The following is a 17,174-nucleotide window of genomic DNA, read 5'->3' on the forward strand; positions in this document are numbered from 1 at the left end:
AGCGCCGCCGATCTCCTTTAAACCCAGCTCGCGTGACATTCCTGGAGGCGTTTTTAAGGCAATCGGTGGCCGAGGGGTGCCTCCGTCTCCTTTCCCGGTCCCTTTGTCCTGCGGGGCGGCACCGGGGGCACCCTGAGCGCGGGAGCGGCTCGTGCCACGGCTCTGACCGCCATCGATGCGCTCCGCCTGCGGCTGCTCTTGCCTGCGGCGGGATCGGCAGCGGCGCGAGCCGGTGACGTCAGCGGCCGCTCCGGTGGCCCCGCCGCTGTCGCGCGCCAAATTTGAAGGCTGCGCGCGCGGGGCTGGGCTCGCGCCCCCTCAGGCGAGGCTCGCGCCCTCCCCCCTCCCCCCCCTCCGCCCCCTCAGGCGCCCTCGCGCCCCCTCAGGCCGCCATGGCCACCCCGCCCAAGCGCAGCAGGCCCGACGGCCGCCTCAAGAAGGTCGCCGTGGAGGGCAACATCGGTGAGTCGGCGCCTCTCACCTACGCGGGGGAAGGGACGGGGAAGGAAGGGGAGAATTGGCGAGGGCTGGAGGGAGAGGCGGCTCCCGCGGCGCTCGGTGCTTTCGGCCATGTCTCGGGGAGGCACAGCTCCGCAGACTGCACTGCCTGCCTGCCTTTCTGCTTCCTTTCTTCTTTTCTTTCCTTCCCTTTGTTCCTTAGCTTCTCCCTTCCTTCCCCTTCATCTCCTCCTTTCCCCCTTTTCTCCCTCTACCCCTCTCATCCCCCTCCATCCTCCCTCCCCCCCCGTTCCTTGTATGAGGGCTCTTCCCACCACGGCAGAGCGGGGCAACAGGGGTGCTTCCACAAGATTTTCCTGGCCGTTTCCCCCGGTGAAAGGCTTTTAGTCAGGTCTGGAGGCACAAACAAGCCAATTCATAATGTCAGAGACTTTACCTTGACGCCGTAAAAATGACGAGATTTGAGAGGGCAAAAAAGAAACGCTTTCTATTACAGTTTTTGACTGATTCACCTGTTTGGTGTTGAAGTCCTGCTTAAGCTTTTTCCCACGTCTTTCCTGATTGTGGTGTAAAACACCCGGAATCACGGAATCTCCCGAGTTGGGAGGGATCCACGAGGATCTCTGAATCCCACTCCTGGCCCTGCACAGCACACCTCAAAATATCACCAGGTGCCTGGGAGCGTTGTCAAACCTCCTTAAATTCAGATAAAGAAAAACCCTGTTGCTCCATTAATTGATGTGGAACATGACGGGTGTGGGAGACTGACTTACGGGGATGGAAGGCAGAGTTGAACACTAGTTAAATAACACCACTGTGGGTGGTTTCTCACTGACGTGGTTCCTGAATGCTTTTCCTACAGCTGCAGGGAAATCCACCTTTGTGAATATTCTGAAACAAGCCAATGAGGAGTGGGAAGTGGTTCCTGAACCTGTAGCTAGATGGTGCAATGTCCAGCAAGGCTCTGGAGATGACTGTGAGGTAAAAGAGAAAAAAAAGTCCGGTGTTCCTCTAATTTCAGAATACCAGTGTATCCAACAGACTGGGTGTTTTTCAGGCTCTGTGTGATAGGAACACTTTTGCTGATTGCTCTCGCAATGTCTGAGTTCCTCCTTTCCAGTTTGTTGGGTTATTATGGAGTACATGTTATTCATCATCGGATGTAATTTCTAAAAGTGGTAAAGAGTTACAAGAGTTACTTGTAGCCACTGTGAACTAACCAGGTGAGCACGGATGCTTGTTCCTGTGCCATGGAAAGCGTGCTCTGAAACATCTAAGGAAGTTGAGAACTGCTGCTAACTTGGTTATAGTGGTGGGGTTTTTTCCCAGCTACCTGTAATTCCATTGGCAGTCCAGCTGCTACTTCCTGTGCAAGTGGCTTTTGGGGGACTGGAGATGTTTTCTAGACCTGGCAAAAAGCACGATGTATTTTGGTTCACTCAGTGTAAAATGTAACGGGGACGTGTTGCTGCTGACTTCTCCTCAGCTGCATTTTTTGGGAGTTAGAGAGTGCTCTGTTTTTTTCCCTGTGACTCCAGGAGCTGACCACATCACAGAAGAGTGGTGGGAATGTGCTGCGGATGATGTATGAGAAGCCGGAGAGGTGGGCTTTCACCTTCCAGACGTACGCGTGCCTCAGCAGGATCCGGGCTCAGCTCAACTCCCTGGATGGCAAACTCCGGGATGCGCAGAATCCTGCGGTCTTCTTTGAGCGCTCCGTCTACAGTGACAGGTGTGTGGGGCTGGAGTCCTCAAGGTGCAGGTGAAAGTTCTGCCAAGTCAAATCACAGAATTCCAGAATAGCTGGGGTTGGAGGGGAGCTCTGGAGATCACCCAGTCCAAGCCCCCAGCCAAGGCAGGGTCACCCAGAGCAGGTGACGCAGGAATGCATCCAGGTGGGTTTGGAATGTCTCCAGAGAGGGAGACTCCATGACCTCCCTGGGCAGCTGTTCCAGCGCTCTGCCACCCTCATGGAAAGAAGCTCTTCCTCATGTTCAGGTGGGACTTCTTGTGTTTTAGTTTATGACCAACAAAAAAAATGCAAAAATAAATGCCTCATCCTGTGTTTCTGGATTCAAAAGGTGAGACTTGACAACTGAATCCCACCCTGTAATCCTTAGGTGTTGGAATATATTGCAAATAATAATGTGTTTTAATTTATTGTAAGTAAATGACCCAGTGTACGAGCCAGTTGTGTCCTGTGGGTTATTCCTGCGTACCTGAGCTGCAAATGTTGGTGGTCTTCATGCACACAGCTCCAGGAGGAGAATACTGGCTGTGTTTAGTTTCACTCCGAGAGTTTTTCAGAGATGCTGCAGTGTTACCACTCAGCTTCTTCTCTAGTTGCTGTACTTAAGGCAAACCAAGTGATTCCTGCGTCCAAGAGAATTTTTGTTTCCATCACTTTAATGTCCACAGATACATCTTTGCTGCTAATTTATACGAGTCTGATTGCATGAACGAGACCGAGTGGAGAATTTACCAGGACTGGCATGACTGGATGAATAAACAGTTTGGCTCGAGGCTGGCGCTGGATGGGATCATTTACCTCCGAGCCACCCCTGAGGTGAGGCGTACGAATTGTGACCGCACAGAGAACAAGTCTGTGTTCTGGGCCTTGCCCCTCGTGGTTAGGGTTCAGCTCAGGCTGCCCTGTTCCCCTGAAGGCTGCAATACTTGAGCTGTGACTAAGTCTGGAAGTACTTAAAAAAAATGTTCTTGCAAATGTGGACTGCGTGTATTAAAGTCAACCGTGATGGTAATGATTTGCTAGTTTTATAAATGGAATGCATGAGAACAGTAAACCAGAAAATACTGCTGGAATAAAGCAAGCAACTCCAGGAAAGTACAGAGTAGCTGTAGGAGTAGCTGTTACATAGGGAATATGTACAGGGAATACATACAGCTGTACAGGGGATAGATACAACAGTTTACAGCAATGTTGGAGCTGATGTGGGCGTGGTCTGTGAAGCCCCTACACCTGCGGCGATGGGGCTAAGCCGCCCCGTATGTGAGGCCTTATGGCCGTGCTTTGATCTTGGGCCATCTAATACTTGGTTAAAATGAGAGAACAGAATAATATCTCTTTTGAGTATGAAATTTGCTTGAACAAGAGAAAAACGAGAGTTTAAAAGAGTTCTAATGAACTTACAGGTCACTTCCGTATTTCCTTGCTTCCAGCTTCTATGTCCTCAGTTTTGTTATGGTTGTAAAAAACTGTGGACTGTAACATGCTGGAGTAACTCTGAGGGCTTTTTGTTTTTCTATTGAAGAAAAGCACGTATATTTTAATTACAAAGTGCAACACTTAAGCAATTTTGGCGTGTTGTTGAGATTTTAGGTGTGCTCAGAACGGGAACAAATGATTTAAACATTGTAAAACAGTTCCTAAGAGACAGAAACATATAGTGAGATTTTGAAATGCTCGTCTGTAACATCAAATGGATACTTCTGTGCTCTTGGCATGCAATACACCAATTTATTTATTTTTATTTAATATCTTTTGCCTTTAGAAATGCTTGAATAGGATTTACTTGCGTGGAAGAGATGAAGAACAAGAAATCCCCATTGAATATCTGGAGAAGCTTCACTACAAACATGAAAGTTGGCTCCAGCACAGGACACTGCGGTAGGGTTTGTCGAATGGTTCCTTGAGGATGGATAAGTCTTTGTGAGGATGTTCCACAGTGCTTTTTCCACCAGTGAAATTTCAGCTTTTCTTATGATATGTAAATCTAAACTGCAGGCCCATTTCTATCAGTGTTTCCTTAGTAGTAGTGTCTTTCCAGCATGTTCATTATTGCTTGGACATGCAGCCTGCAGAGCTCTGAGCAGCAGAGGCTTCAGCTGAACTCTCTTTAATACGGTCTTCTGTTATTCAGTTAGGTGCTGGGGGAGCAGAGTGTCCAGGAATGACTGATGTATCCCAGGAGCCACGCTGTAAATTCATCATTCCTGGCTCTAATTTATAGATGCAGTTTTTTCTGTGGGATTCTTAACAATGAAAATGCTGACAGGGATTTGAATGCTCTCTGCTTTACTTCCAGCTACTAATATTTGCTTTGTTCCTCTCCCAATACAGAACAGACTTTGACTATCTACAGGAAATTCCAATTTTAACGCTCGATGTTAACGAAGACTTCAAAGGCAAAAAGGACAGATATGATCACATGATCGAAAAGGTAAAATTTCACAAGCAGAACTAACTGATGATTCAGGTTGCTGTAGAAATACACTTCACTGTCTAATCATCCTTCTAAAATATGTAAATCACAGAGTTCCATTCAGTTAATGAACAGTTTTACAGCCTACTGCAACACATATTTTAAAGCTAGGCCAAACATTTACCATTTAACTGCTCAGGTGTTCAGTACTTGAATCCCAATGGGATTCAAGTGAGGACAGCTTCTCTTTGATCTGAGTAGCTGCAATGTCTTACAGACCTCAGCAATGGCTTGCACATGTTTTTCCATTCTTCAGAAATAAACTGTTCCCTCACAAGAAAAGCAGCTTTGTCCTTTGATCTCCATTGATCCACCCAAGAGTGGAAGTGTTCGCCTGATTAAAACCAGTCTTCCTGCTCGAGCTTGTTAATCGATGGAGTGACCGGACATGGCAGCTGTGGAAGGGAGCGTGCTTCCCGTCTGCACAAGATGACATAAGGCCAGGCTTGGGGAACTTAGTATGGGTGTTGGAGGAGTTTACTCCGGGGTAGCTGTCAGGTTGTCTGGGAACAGCCTATGCCCTGTGTTGGCCCTATTTTTTGGCATTTCCTAAATGGAGCCAGGGAAGAGGTACACTTGATGAGGCTGGGTGCATTGGGCTTTGTGGGGACCCAGACCATGTGTCCTTCCTTCTCACCTCTGTTGTGATGCTCATCCTGAAACTGTGCCTGGTGTGTAAATCTTGACAGGGTTCTCCACGCAGGATTACTGGTGCTACTCTCTGAAGTGGAGGGTGGCTTTCTCGTGGTGCCTTTCAAGTTGGTCTTGGCACAGTTACGTGTTGCCCTCTCTACAGGAAGGGATTTGACCTCTTCTTTTTTCCCCCGCCTCCTTGAGCCCTGACCTGGGAAGGGAAGGGTCACAGCTGGAGAGTGTGATCCAAGATATGTTTCCATTTCACATCAAGAATTTGGACAAAACGTTTACAGATGGGCTCTGTGTAGGAGACTCTTTGCCAAAAGAAGAGCACCATGTCCTCCAGTAAATGGTCAGCTCCTTTCCATGGAGTAGCCTGGCTTGAGTGGACAGAGGAAAATGGTCCCAGTTCAGGCTGTTCCTAGGATGTTCCTGAGTTCCTAGGGATGTTCCTGAAACTTAAAGGCAGGAGTTGTGAGCCTAGCATTGATCTCCAGTATTGGATTTCTCCGAGCACTGTGGTTTTGGTAGGTATTGCTTTATTATTTCTTTGTCAGCCTCAGATTCCAAGGGATGTCCTGATTAGATGCACTGCGTTGTTCACTGGCGTTAAATCTGGCTGCTGTTCAGGCAGTGGGCATGACTCGGTGGTTTCCAAATGACAGCTCTTTTGAGGTGGCCATTTTCCTCCTCCTGCTTGGGTGACACCTGCTTGTAATGCAGTTCCTTTGTGACAGAGGGCTGTAGTTCAGGAGCACAGGAGGGGTGAGCATCATTCCATCGTGTCTCTCCCTGCATCTGCTCAATTACAGCTACCATGTCTGGAAACTTTATTGATGGACAGGTAACGGCACGGCTGAGCCAGAGCTTCTTTTTCCCCTGTTTCTTTAGGTTGTAGTAAAGCATAAAGCAGAGGAGAGGTAAATATGGTTGCTGTCTATTTCTGTTGATAAACACTTAGTGTGATTGACAATATTTGTTTCTTTTTGCAGGTCAAGGAATTTTTGACCATGTTATAATCCTCTTTGAAGCGCAGACAGAGTCAAACCATTCCAAACTTCTGTGCGATCAAAGTCTCAAGTGCAGCTTCTTCCTTCTTTTATAGGAGGCCTCTGGAGAGGCACGACTCAGTCCTGGTGATTTGGTTGTGAGGAACAAATAAACTTTGTGAATAGGGAAATTATTAAATAAATCGGTACATCTGTTCAGTGTTAAGGAACATGCACAAATTCTGAAGAGACAAGGATTCTGAGCATTCCCAAATGCTGTGCCAGTTTTTGACCAGACCAATGAGTTCTAGAGTATTTTATAGATGTTTTTAATTTATTTTGTGCCCAACTGCTATTTAATTTTCAAGAAGGTAGCAGGTTTTTAGATCTCTTCAGTGTTTTTTTAGTCGCGTGGATTTGTAATGCATGTTTTGTTGTTCCCAGGAAGTAAAAGGTTAAAACCATTTTTGCTGCTTAGGGAATTTTAATATAACCTGGAATTTTATATTTTAAGGTACACAAAAATGTTGTCTGATGCTTTTGGTGGAAGTTCTTTGTAGAATACACTGAATTAAATCCAAATGTGACTGAAATTGTGTATATAGCAAATGAATTTTTAATATGTGTTTCTATTATGCACTGCAAACTAGGATATTCGAGGCTTTTTGTTATCTAGCATGTTTGGGGTTTTTTTATCAATTTTTTTTTTAGCTTTTCCGAAAACAGTGCTGTTTTTGTTGCTGGTCAGTCCTCCTCTGGAGAGGAATACGTTTGCTTGCTAGGCACTGCACTGAGCAGAAGGGCATTTTGCGAACGGCCTCCATCTGTAAATGACATGTTGCTAAACCATCCCATAATCGCATTAGGGATGTGAGAGGTGGCTGCCTGCCTTTGTTGCAGCTGCTCTGTGTGTTCACTGGGCCTTCTGGGTGCTTATCCCAGATCCTGCACTCTTGGAAGTAGGTTTTTCTGTCTCACCTGCTTGGACTAAGAAGGGGAGACCTGTGTGGAGTAGCTGCTGCCTGAGCCTCTTGGTCCAGGTGCAGAAAAAAACTTCTCAGGCTACCCATGTCAGGTGCTGGGTTTTATGAGCTGCTTTGTTCTGCTTTACACTTCTGAGTGCACAGTTGGTTTTTGAATTTTATTGTAAAGCTTTTCATTGTCTACCGTGGTGCTTCTACTACCTGCTTGTTGGAGATGGGATTTCTTGCTTTATGGCTGGAATTGTGCTGGCATTCTCTAACCATTGGCTGAAAAATAAAAGTGGTTGGAAAGACTTTTTAGTGCTTAATAGTGTTGGCTTCTTGTCTCATAAAAGAAGTAATATTGTGGATTGCTCGTGCGTAATACTGGTACAATGGATGACTTGAAGGTTATGGATTCTGGGTGTGTTTGATGTAAAAAAGTTCTCTAGGACTTCTGAGAAACTGTGACTGACTTCAGATTTTTTTCATGTGTGGGAAATGAACTTAGGCGATAGAGACACACAGCATTACATAAAGTGCATCCTGTGTGTGACTCAGTGCTCAGCACAAGAGCGTTGTGTAATATTTATGTTGTAGTGGAAAGTAGCAGTAGTCTGGCAGAAAATCTTGTGCAGGACTTGAAGGTTGCACAGTAAAAGGAAAGATTTTAAGATCTTTGCTCCAGAAAGGAAGTGAGGTGGAATGGATGAAGATTCAGTTCAGATTTACTTTAAACACATAGTACAAGCTTTTAAAGCATTCTTGGCAAGAGTCTGAACAGTAACAACTTATTTTGACTAACGATGCAATTATTTCTACAGTTTCAGCTGTCAAAATTGTGGATTTAATCACAGGAATTGGAATGACAGTGCTCGTTGCAAGGAAGTAAACATGTCTGAGTTCTAATAAAGGCTTCTTTTGAAACCCATCACAGAGAGCACACAGAAATTCTGTGGCAGGTTATCTGCAGCCTGTTCCAGAAAGCTTTACAAAATCTCTGCCTGCCAAGTTTGGGTTGGAAGGAGCAAAGTCATGACCAATTATAAGAATGTTTTTAATTGCTGTGGAGAAAAAAAACAGTACCAAACCCCAAACACACACCCCACTGGTCCCCAAGCTCCTGGTGGATCTGAAAGTGGCTGGCCTGCAGCACACGAAGCTGCAGTTACTTGTATGTAGGACACAAACAGCAGCAGAGATGGCTTGAGACTGGTCTGCCTGTGCCTCGGCTTAAGCCTCAGCTCCAACAGTACCTCAGCCTTCCGAATCTGTCAGTATTTCCTTTGCTTAAATCTATTCTCAGGCTACCACAAACCAGGATTGTTGTGTTGGCTTTTGCCTTTTAGAGATGGGAAAAGTTTCTGAACTGATGTCCGCTGTTTGGTGAGGATCGTTTTTCAGCCTTTGAGTGTTGTGTCCCTTTCTCTTCCCTTGGGTGAGAGATACTCTGATGGAATTGCCTAGGAATGCTTGCTTGTTTTAATCAGGAGTCGTCATGATCGGGGAAACAAAATTGAGATGCTGTGTTTTTCCCAGTTAGAAAGCAGATAAAGTACTGATTAGTAGTGTTTTAATTGTGATGCACGCACCTGTGTGAGCAATGGTCTTAATATTGCCTCATTTTATTCTCAGTCCTTGTGGCTGTTTTCTGTATAGTGGATTTTAAGTTCTCTTCTAAGTTAATCTCTTTTAAGTTCACCTTCTCATCTCTGGATGCTTCTTAGAACAGCAACCAATTTTGTAGGTAGAATCTAATTTTCTATAGTTCTGTGCCAGTTACTTACTTGTACTGTTTTCTATTTATTTAAGCAGACTTCGTAATAATGGAATTGTATATAAAATATGATAAGTATTGAATTGATTCTGTTCTTTTTCTAGTTATTAGATACCCAGGAATCTCTTTGTGAAATAAAAATGACCCAGGAGAAACTGACCGTGAACTGTTAAGCGTAGACCGGAGAAGTCTGTATGTATGTAGCAATAATTAGGTGTATCTTAGGACAAAATGGTGTGCAAGTGCTCTTGCCAAGAGATTTCAGCATAACCAAGTGTATGGGCTCCCAGGTGGGTTTTCCCAGCTCCTGTTTAGACTCTGCGTGACTGTGAGTAAATAAATCGCTCTTAGCCTCACTCTTTTCATCTTTAAAATATTGATATCTCCCCATGCCTTCAGGAGCCTGGGAGGATGCATTAGTTAATATTGATGTGCTGTTTTGTAGGTCTGAAGTGTGCTGTTAAATAATGGAAGAGGGGAGGCAGCCCTGGTTTTAGGTTTTGCTCTGGGATGTTTTGATGCCACTGGCCCAGGTTCATGGCCAATGGAAGTTATTTATTTGTTTAAAAATGTATTAAAAGCCATCTGTGCAACGTCAGCTGTGATAGTTCACCCAAAAAAATGAAAGCTGTAACCATTTGTGAAGAAAGGAAACCTAGGAGAAGTTTGGTCTTGAAATACAAACTGATGGCAAAACTGTGCTGCAGTCCCTGTAGCGTAGCGGTAATGGGGAGAAATCCATGCAGCCATCTGCCGCAGGATGTCATTGTGTCTCACTCCCTGGGCTGGCTGCAAGAGGAGCATTGGGGCTTTAACAGTGAGTGGCTGTGCAAAAGGTAAAGAAGGAAGAGGTCACTTCCTTGCTCAGCCAGAGCATAAATACGGAATGAGATAAATCTTGCTCTCCGGGAGGAGGGAGGGTAATAGAGCAAACCCTGCTGGATTAAGTGAATGACTAGAAAAGGCTGAGCTAATGGCAGGGGTTTGGTCACCAGAAGGTCTTCCGTGCAGCCACCAGCTGTTTATGTGCTGTGAGTGAATATTAGCACATGGATAACACTAATCCCACTGTGTCTAAGCCATGGCAGCCTTCAGGGCTGAGCTCTTGGCCCGGACACAGCCCTGAGCAGTGCTGGTGCTGGCAGTTCTACTAACTGAGTCTATGCACAGTGCTTAATGTGCCAAATGAACCCGAACTGGGGATGGATCTCCAAAACGCTGATTGAAATCCAGTCGTGACAAGGAGTGTGGATTCCATACTGGGAATAAGCAGTGCAGGGGTTTATTTTACCTTAGGTGGCTATAGTGTAATGCTCAGAGTCCAAACTGGAGGCTGTTGTGTGCAGGTGACTTTTGTTCTTGGGTCCGAGTTTCAGTCTGTGGGTATAGAGAATATGAGAGCTGTGTAAATAACACTATGGTGCATGCTAAATGAGAGTGCAGGATATCGCTAATTTCTTGGATTTGTGCTGACTGCTCTTCCCAACGTCCTGGGCAGGCTGGATATTCCATATGTGTTCTCCAGGATGTCAAGGTTGTCCAGCTTGCACCATAGATGTTTGCTGGCTCATAGTACTGCCTGGCTTGGAAAAAGGCTGTTGGTTTCTGAGAGTTATTTACAAAAATGTTGCCACTGCAGCTCTTCCAGAGGACATCCTGTGCTTTCTCCTGTCCTGTATTTTGTGCTTTTCTCTCCAATTTCCTTCTAAGTCGTTGTGACTTGTCTTTTAATAACTGCTATAAACATGATCTCATACAAGCTGTAACAGACAAGTTAAAGCCAGTATTTCACTCGGACACAGCCTTCTTGAGGATGTGGCTTCTGCCCTGCTCCACTTGGCTGTCTTAGGTTTTCTAGTCCTCTGCACGGTTCTGCTGAGTTAGCCCATCTGATTGCCGGGGCTTTTCCTAACTCCTGGTTTCAGCATCAGCTACAGATGTATGCTGACTGCGTGCTCTTTTCTCATCATTCCCTTCAGATTTGCCTCTGCTGGTTTGTTGAAACCATAGCTGTTGCTCTCTGCTGAGCTTCCACTGCACCTTTGGTGTTGTCTGCGCTGCTGCTCATGGCCTTTACCCCGAGCCCTCAGCCCAGCACAGTGGCCTCAGGTCATTGACTGGCTTGTTGGTCAGTCACCTGTGTCCTGTCTGTGCTGCGCCTCGTGAGAACACCCGCAGTCACAAACAGCAGGACTTGACTTTTTAGGTATCCTTCCTGATCCGCAGTGCTGCTGCTTTCCTGAGGGTTTCCTGCAATGGTCCAGCATAGTCGTGTAGGTATTCCAGGTGTGCTTGTCCTTGCCAAAGGTTCTTTGCTGTTTCTGCTGTGTTGTTGTCTAGAGAGTGTGCTTATGTCAACTGACTGAAGAGCTTGTTCCAGTGGGGATTTTGGTGCAGCTTGTGCTGCTTTAATCAGTCTGGTTTCTGACTGGGAGACTTGTGACACAAGAATGTAGCTCTGGTTTGTGGAACTGAGCAGTCTGAGGTATTGAAGAGTAAACTGAGATTCCTTGAGGCTGGGAGCCGTCAGGCACTCCATTGTCAGCATTCCTCGTGCTTTTGTGCGTGCACTTACACACAGGTTTTTATGGTTAATGAGTGCCCCTGCGATTCTCAGACCTTCAGCTGTGAAGAACAGATTCATCTCACAGTTTCAGCTCTTTCCTGCTGAGCTTTACTCTTCCCCTTTGGCATAACCCCGGCTTGTGCACAGGACTAGCCTTTTCCTGGAAGGACAGTGTGACACTGGTTGTTCCGCTGCTGGTGTTCAGCATTTTAGGATAGGTGGGACTGAGCTTTGGAGATGCTATGGCATGGTACACTCTAGAAAGGAATTCTTACTGTGTTTGCCAAGTGTCATGGCTGTATTGTATGCTTTAACTCCTGTGATACACGTTTGCTGTTATTTAGGTATGTAAATAATGGCTTTTCTTGAGATCTGCTAATGACTTAGATTTAGCCTATGCCTGCAGTGGAACTGGTGGAATTTGTCCATGCCGGAGATGAGTCACTAGCTCTTCCTGTCTGAAAATTTCCTTTTGTCCCAAGGTTGCTCACCCATGATACACTCAAAGTGATAATGCATCTTCATTTTATCTTTTATTGACGGTCTGCACTTGCCCGTTGCCCTCAGATGAGGACACCTCCAGCATCCAGTTGCACTGTTGGCTTTAAAGACTGCTGTTAGCATTGCTTCTGGGATCGCCGGTACAATCCAGCTGGAATCATATTGGCAGGAGGTCAGAAAGCATTGCTGGAAATGTAGCAATTGTGTTTGCTTGTTGGGGAGCACAGGCTGAAGATCTCTGGATCTTTCAAAGCCCTTCTGTGGAACCCACCTTTTAGCCACTTTTGTCGGGAATTTTCTGTCTCTGCATTTGTTGTGCTGCCTTCGAGGGTTTTTTGTTTTTCTCTTCTACTCTGCTTGTCTCTGCCGGTGGAATATAACCCAGTTCTCCTTCCTGGTCTGTCACACTGCTGCCCATGGACTGAACCTTTGCATTTCATTTCCCTACACCGGTACGCATGTTGGATGCGGATACCTGCACTGTGCTGTCATTGCACCTTCTCAGCTCTGAGCCTGGGTATTTGGGCTAAAGTACTGGCTGTTCCCATTCTGATCCTTGTCTCGGGTAGCTGAGTTGCTTCAGGTCTTGGAAAACATTTCTGTAGGGATTAGATCCGTCCTATGACGTTTCCTGCTGGCTGGAATAGGATGTCCCTTGAATGATCTTTTCTTTCACTAGGAAGTACTTAAAGTCTTGAAATTCAATGTAGACACTAGAATTCTCGGCCTCTTAATGTAAGTACATGTAAGTACTGATTTCCACTTCTGCTCCTTGGTTTCAGGATGTTTTGTTTGTGGATTTTTGTTTGTTTTTTGGCAGTGCAACACCCAAAACCTTTCAGTGCTGTCTCTGATCTGGTTAAAAAATTACAGTATGTAGTTTGGTTTAAGTTTTCGTTATTGCTGTGGGTTTATTTTTAAGGCTGTGGGCTGTTTGTAAAAATGAAGTTTAATCTGAAATAGTGCCCAAACTGCCAGCAATTGCAAGTCCTTGGTTCCAGTGGTGACTGCCTGACAGTGTGAGGTCTTGGACATGTTGCTGTTCTGAGCATGAGTCATCGGTAGCACCTGTGCTGCCGACAGCAAAGTGTGCCTTGAGGTTTGGTCTGTGTTTTTAACCTTTTAACTGCTGTAGAAGTGTTTGGGGAGGATGGCAGAAGCTAGAGGGAAGTTGTCAGTTGCTGTTTTTTAAGGAGGAGAGGTTGAGATGGATGTTAAGGGAAATGGATTTCTCAATGAGACACAATTTGGATGAGGAGATGCTCATATGGTAGAGCTGATTCTCTTCTGATATGGCTCATACAGTTTTATTCATCTGGCAGGATATGAGAGAGCATGAGATGCCTTGGACGGAATCTTTGGCTTGTGTTCATTATTGAGGCTTCATTTCCAAAATAGCTCCACAGGAATCAAACCAAGAAACAGATCATAGAGATGGAGGAACTTTCAGTCCTTACAGGAAACAGTAATCTGGGGTGAGACTGAGGTATTTGCAGGCTGGCTTTGAAGTAGGCTCTTGCTAAATAGAATCCCTGAAGATCTCTGTCATGCACAGTCCACCAGGACTCTTGGGAAAGAAGGCTGGGGCGGCTTGCACACACCGGCTGGGGCTAGCAGGGCCGTGCTCCAGCAGGGTCACAAACACTGGTTCTGCTGCAGCAGCACTGTGTGGTGGGGACATTTCCTGTCCTCCAACAGCAGCATTTTGTCAGTGCTTTTGCTCTGCACAGTGATGAGAGGAGACTCCCATCCACAGGATGGGTTTTTTGGTCCTTCAGTGGTCAGAATGAGGGTTCTCAGCTTTTTTTAGAGGCCCGGGTTAACTGGAAAATTTGAAACTTGTGGGTTAGCAGTTCTTAGTGTTGCTCTAGACCACTTTTACAGGAGTGAGATGATTTTATGGAACCAGTGTTCGCTTCCTGAGAGCTTTCTCTGTTAGCTTTTGGAAATCCTATGGCCCTTGAAGTTAGCTTGGATGGAACTCTTGCTTTGAGCTGCAGTGTGTCTCTCATTGGAATGACCGAGTGAGGGGTGGGAACAGGCAGTGACCTGAATAAAGCAGAATACATCACATAACATGCTGAGGAAATGAGGTGAGCAGTGACTAGACCAAGCAGGTTTGTAGACATTAGAAATACATCGATGGATGGAATTTTACTTCCAGGTTTGGAAGTACAATGCTGAAAGGTCTGCTCGGCAGTGAGGGGTTTTTGTTGTTTCTAAAGAAGGGAAGGATAAAAATTGACCTGTTTTTCTGTAGCTGACAACTGTACCAAGAGGTGGGAAGTGTCACCTAAAGACATGTCTGAAGAGCTATTGCAGTGTATGGAGTTTCTCTCCTGTATCTGATGGAGGGGAAGTGGGACAGAGTGGGGGTTAGGAATGTTCTATGCTGCTAACCTGTTACCTTGAGCGACTGCCAAAGCTTCAGCACTCAGAGAGCAGGTGGGTGCTGAGTTCCTGCCTTGCCAGTGACACAGCAAAACCTCTGTGCTGGCTCCTGCGTGCTGGACTTGTGAGGGAGCAACAGTGGGAGAACAAAGGCAAGGGTAAGCCCTTCAAGGGATTCTAATATTGTTGCTTTTCTCTCTAGAAGGTCTGTATGTCTCGGCCGTTTCCCAAGGGAGGTGTTTGGTGTTTTGCTCTTCATAGATGGTGGCTGATGGGGTCGAGGAGACTTACTGTGAGCCTACTGATTTCAGTCATGCTCTGCCATATCAGTTCCATGTTTAGACCCAGGGCAGAGCTGCCACTCGAGGGTTGTGTGTGTAGGAAAAAGCATTTGCGAGGGGCTGGCTGCTCCAGTGGTGGTTGTCGGGTCACGCGTTCACATCCCCAGAGAGCTGGTGAATAAGAGCTGCTTTGAAGGGGATCTACTGATATTTTTTTGTCTGCCAAATAAACAGGTTAATGACTAAATAAGGCCATTACAAACTTGGCAGCCTCTTTTGTCTTGTGTCTTCTGCTGGCACAGTTGCTTTGGTTAAAAAGCTCTTTCTGTCAGTGCAGGTTTTGCCTGGGAAAGCCGGAATAATTTCTTGCAGCAAGAGTTAGTTTTCACCAGGAAAGGCTGTGCTCGCCCTACAAGCCCTTTGCTGGCGTCAGGCAAGGTAGAGGTGTACTGAGCTCATGGTGCAGGCTTGCCCTCAGAGTGAAGGTCTGGGCACAGCTGTTTATTTGAGCTGGCACTTAGCTAAGCACATGTTGAAAGAGAATGAAGGTTTGTTGTTTTCTTTTCCCCCTGGCACGTAGCATACTGTCAAAGAGGAACCCAACAAGTTAGCCTGGGCTTTTTATGTTTGTTTTCTTGATAGCATCTCCCAGTCAGGAAAACAAGCTGAGAAAGGACTTGGGAGAGAGCCTTCAGTCCCAAATCTGATGGTGTTTTTGAGGCTCTCATCTCCGTTTTATGCCTTAAATGTGGTGGGGTGAGAGGGAAAGTGATCTGTAATCCAGCTAAACACACCTGACTCCAAACCTGGGTTTGTTTGCTTGAGATTAAGATATGCAGATGAGCTCTCTGTCAGTGTTTAATGAAAGGGGTTAGGGTGGTGGTTTCCTCTGACACTCGTAAATTCGAAATACTTGTATTTTGCTTTGGATACGAGTTGTGTCGTTTTTCCTCTTCCTCTTTCCCTTCTTGGTATCTGAATTCTGCTGGCTTAGAGCACAACTGTATTCAGTTTTTTCAAGTCACTAATGGGACATGGAGAAACGAGATGCTTAAGGTACCATTCAGCTTCTCAAAAAGAGCGTGCATCTAAACTTTTTTTCTGTGAGAAAGTTGATTTTCCCCCACAAGCAGGTTCTGCTCTGACAGTAGGGAACATCATGAGATGTAGGATTGGGCAGACTTTTACTGCTTTGGAAAAAAAAATTAGATTAGGAATGTAAAAACAGTATTGCTGAGATACTAAGATGAAAAATATACTGCAAATATAAATAATGTGGAGAAAAGCAACCTCTGTGAAGTATGTGTTGCTGTAGAATTTAGAGATCCATTTCACCCTGGAGTTCTTTGCTTCTCTGCTGTCAGTAAGGAATTGGGCATGTTTAGATGTTACCTAAGAAAAGGAAAAGGATATTTATGACTTGAAATGAACGCATTTGGTTGTAATTCATATAGAGCAGGGAGTCTTTCTAGAGGCTGATGAAAATCCCCACCCCAGCCCCATTGCTGATTTCGTCACTTGTCCTAGCTGCTGTTACAAATTGCTTATCTCAGCAGGGTGCTCCTTGCCTCTGGCTGCCTGTTGCACAACCTCATCTCCAGGGATTTGCAGCAAGGTTCTGATTAAATTGGGTATCGGTGTTCATCTATTTGTTTTTTTTTAAAGCTGAATGTGTGATACATGTCTTTTGAGTGGCTGAAAGAAGTTTGGAGGCTGTAGAGAGTCATTAAAAGATTATTGAAGAACTTAAAAGTAGCTTTGCTGAACTGTGGATTTCTTTTGATAGAACAGGCCCCATCAAAACAGTCTCTGGTAGAGTTTGGGGCTGATCACCGACTGGCTCGAGTGAATGAGCTTCCACACGCTCGTAGCACAGAATTTATTATTTATCCACAAGTGTATTTGCAACGAATTTTAAAATTTCCTTGTCTATTTTTGCAACAAAGGCAGCCTGCACCCTTTGTCATCTTCTTCTGTGACTCCATCCTCCGGAATCACGGAGTCAAGGAATGGTTTAAGTTGGAAGGGACCTTAAAGGTCATCTTCTTTGAGCCCCTGCCCTGGGTAGGGACACCTTCTGCTGTCCCATATTGTTCCAACCCTTTCCAGCCTGGCTATGGACACTTCCAGGGATGGGGCAGCCACAGTTTCTTCAGGCAGCTTGTGCCAGGGCCTCACCAGTCCCACAGGGAAGGTATTCCTTCTTGATATGTCTTCTAAACCTGCCCTCTGTCAGTATTTTCCTTATTTTCCATGACTCGGTGGCTTTGCTTGACATGTTCATGGAGTTTGGCCTTCTGGGATTGAAGGGACTCTATCTAAATAGTGATGGTGTGATGCTCCGAAGTGTGGACTCTGCCAAGAGACTTACTGAACCCTTCCTCACAGC

General features: G+C 45.7%; 2 protein-coding genes across 3 annotated transcripts in view; both read left to right on the forward strand.

Moving 5' to 3' along the window:
• Nucleotides 1-342: 342 nt before the first annotated feature.
• On the forward strand, nt 343-7,583 carry DCK (deoxycytidine kinase). The gene is made up of 7 exons (XM_048302826.1): nt 343-462; nt 1,322-1,440; nt 1,998-2,191; nt 2,878-3,025; nt 3,972-4,087; nt 4,541-4,640; nt 6,311-7,583. Exons 1-7 carry the CDS (start codon nt 393-395, stop codon nt 6,335-6,337), a joined length of 774 nt encoding a protein of 257 aa, XP_048158783.1. The 5' UTR covers nt 343-392; the 3' UTR covers nt 6,338-7,583.
• An 854-nt stretch (nt 7,584-8,437) lies between these two features.
• Nucleotides 8,438-17,174, forward strand: part of SLC4A4 (solute carrier family 4 member 4) — a 153,502-nt gene continuing 144,765 nt past the window's right edge. The window contains exon 1 of one of the 2 annotated variants that reach the window (XM_048302817.1): nt 8,438-8,542. The gene's annotated coding sequence lies outside the window, so the exon portion shown is untranslated. Of the gene's footprint in view, nt 8,543-14,600; nt 14,663-17,174 lie in introns of those variants that run through there. The other variant, XM_048302818.1, reaches the window with a different exon arrangement.

This window comes from Corvus hawaiiensis, chromosome 5 (assembly GCF_020740725.1).
Source record: "Corvus hawaiiensis isolate bCorHaw1 chromosome 5, bCorHaw1.pri.cur, whole genome shotgun sequence".
Classification (NCBI taxonomy): Eukaryota; Metazoa; Chordata; class Aves; order Passeriformes; family Corvidae; genus Corvus; species Corvus hawaiiensis.

What these genes read in the sequence shown, in the direction of transcription:
- DCK (XM_048302826.1), top strand. Translation starts at nt 393, where the DNA reads ATGGCCACCCCGCCCAAGCGCAGCAGGCCCGACGGCCGCCTCAAGAAG. An exon ending in ACCTCCGAGCCACCCCTGAG is followed by an intron (nt 3,026 to 3,971) that starts GTGAGGCGTACG and finishes TTTTGCCTTTAG; the next exon opens with AAATGCTTGAATAGGATTTA. An exon ending in CTCCAGCACAGGACACTGCG is followed by an intron (nt 4,088 to 4,540) that starts GTAGGGTTTGTC and finishes CTCCCAATACAG; the next exon opens with AACAGACTTTGACTATCTAC.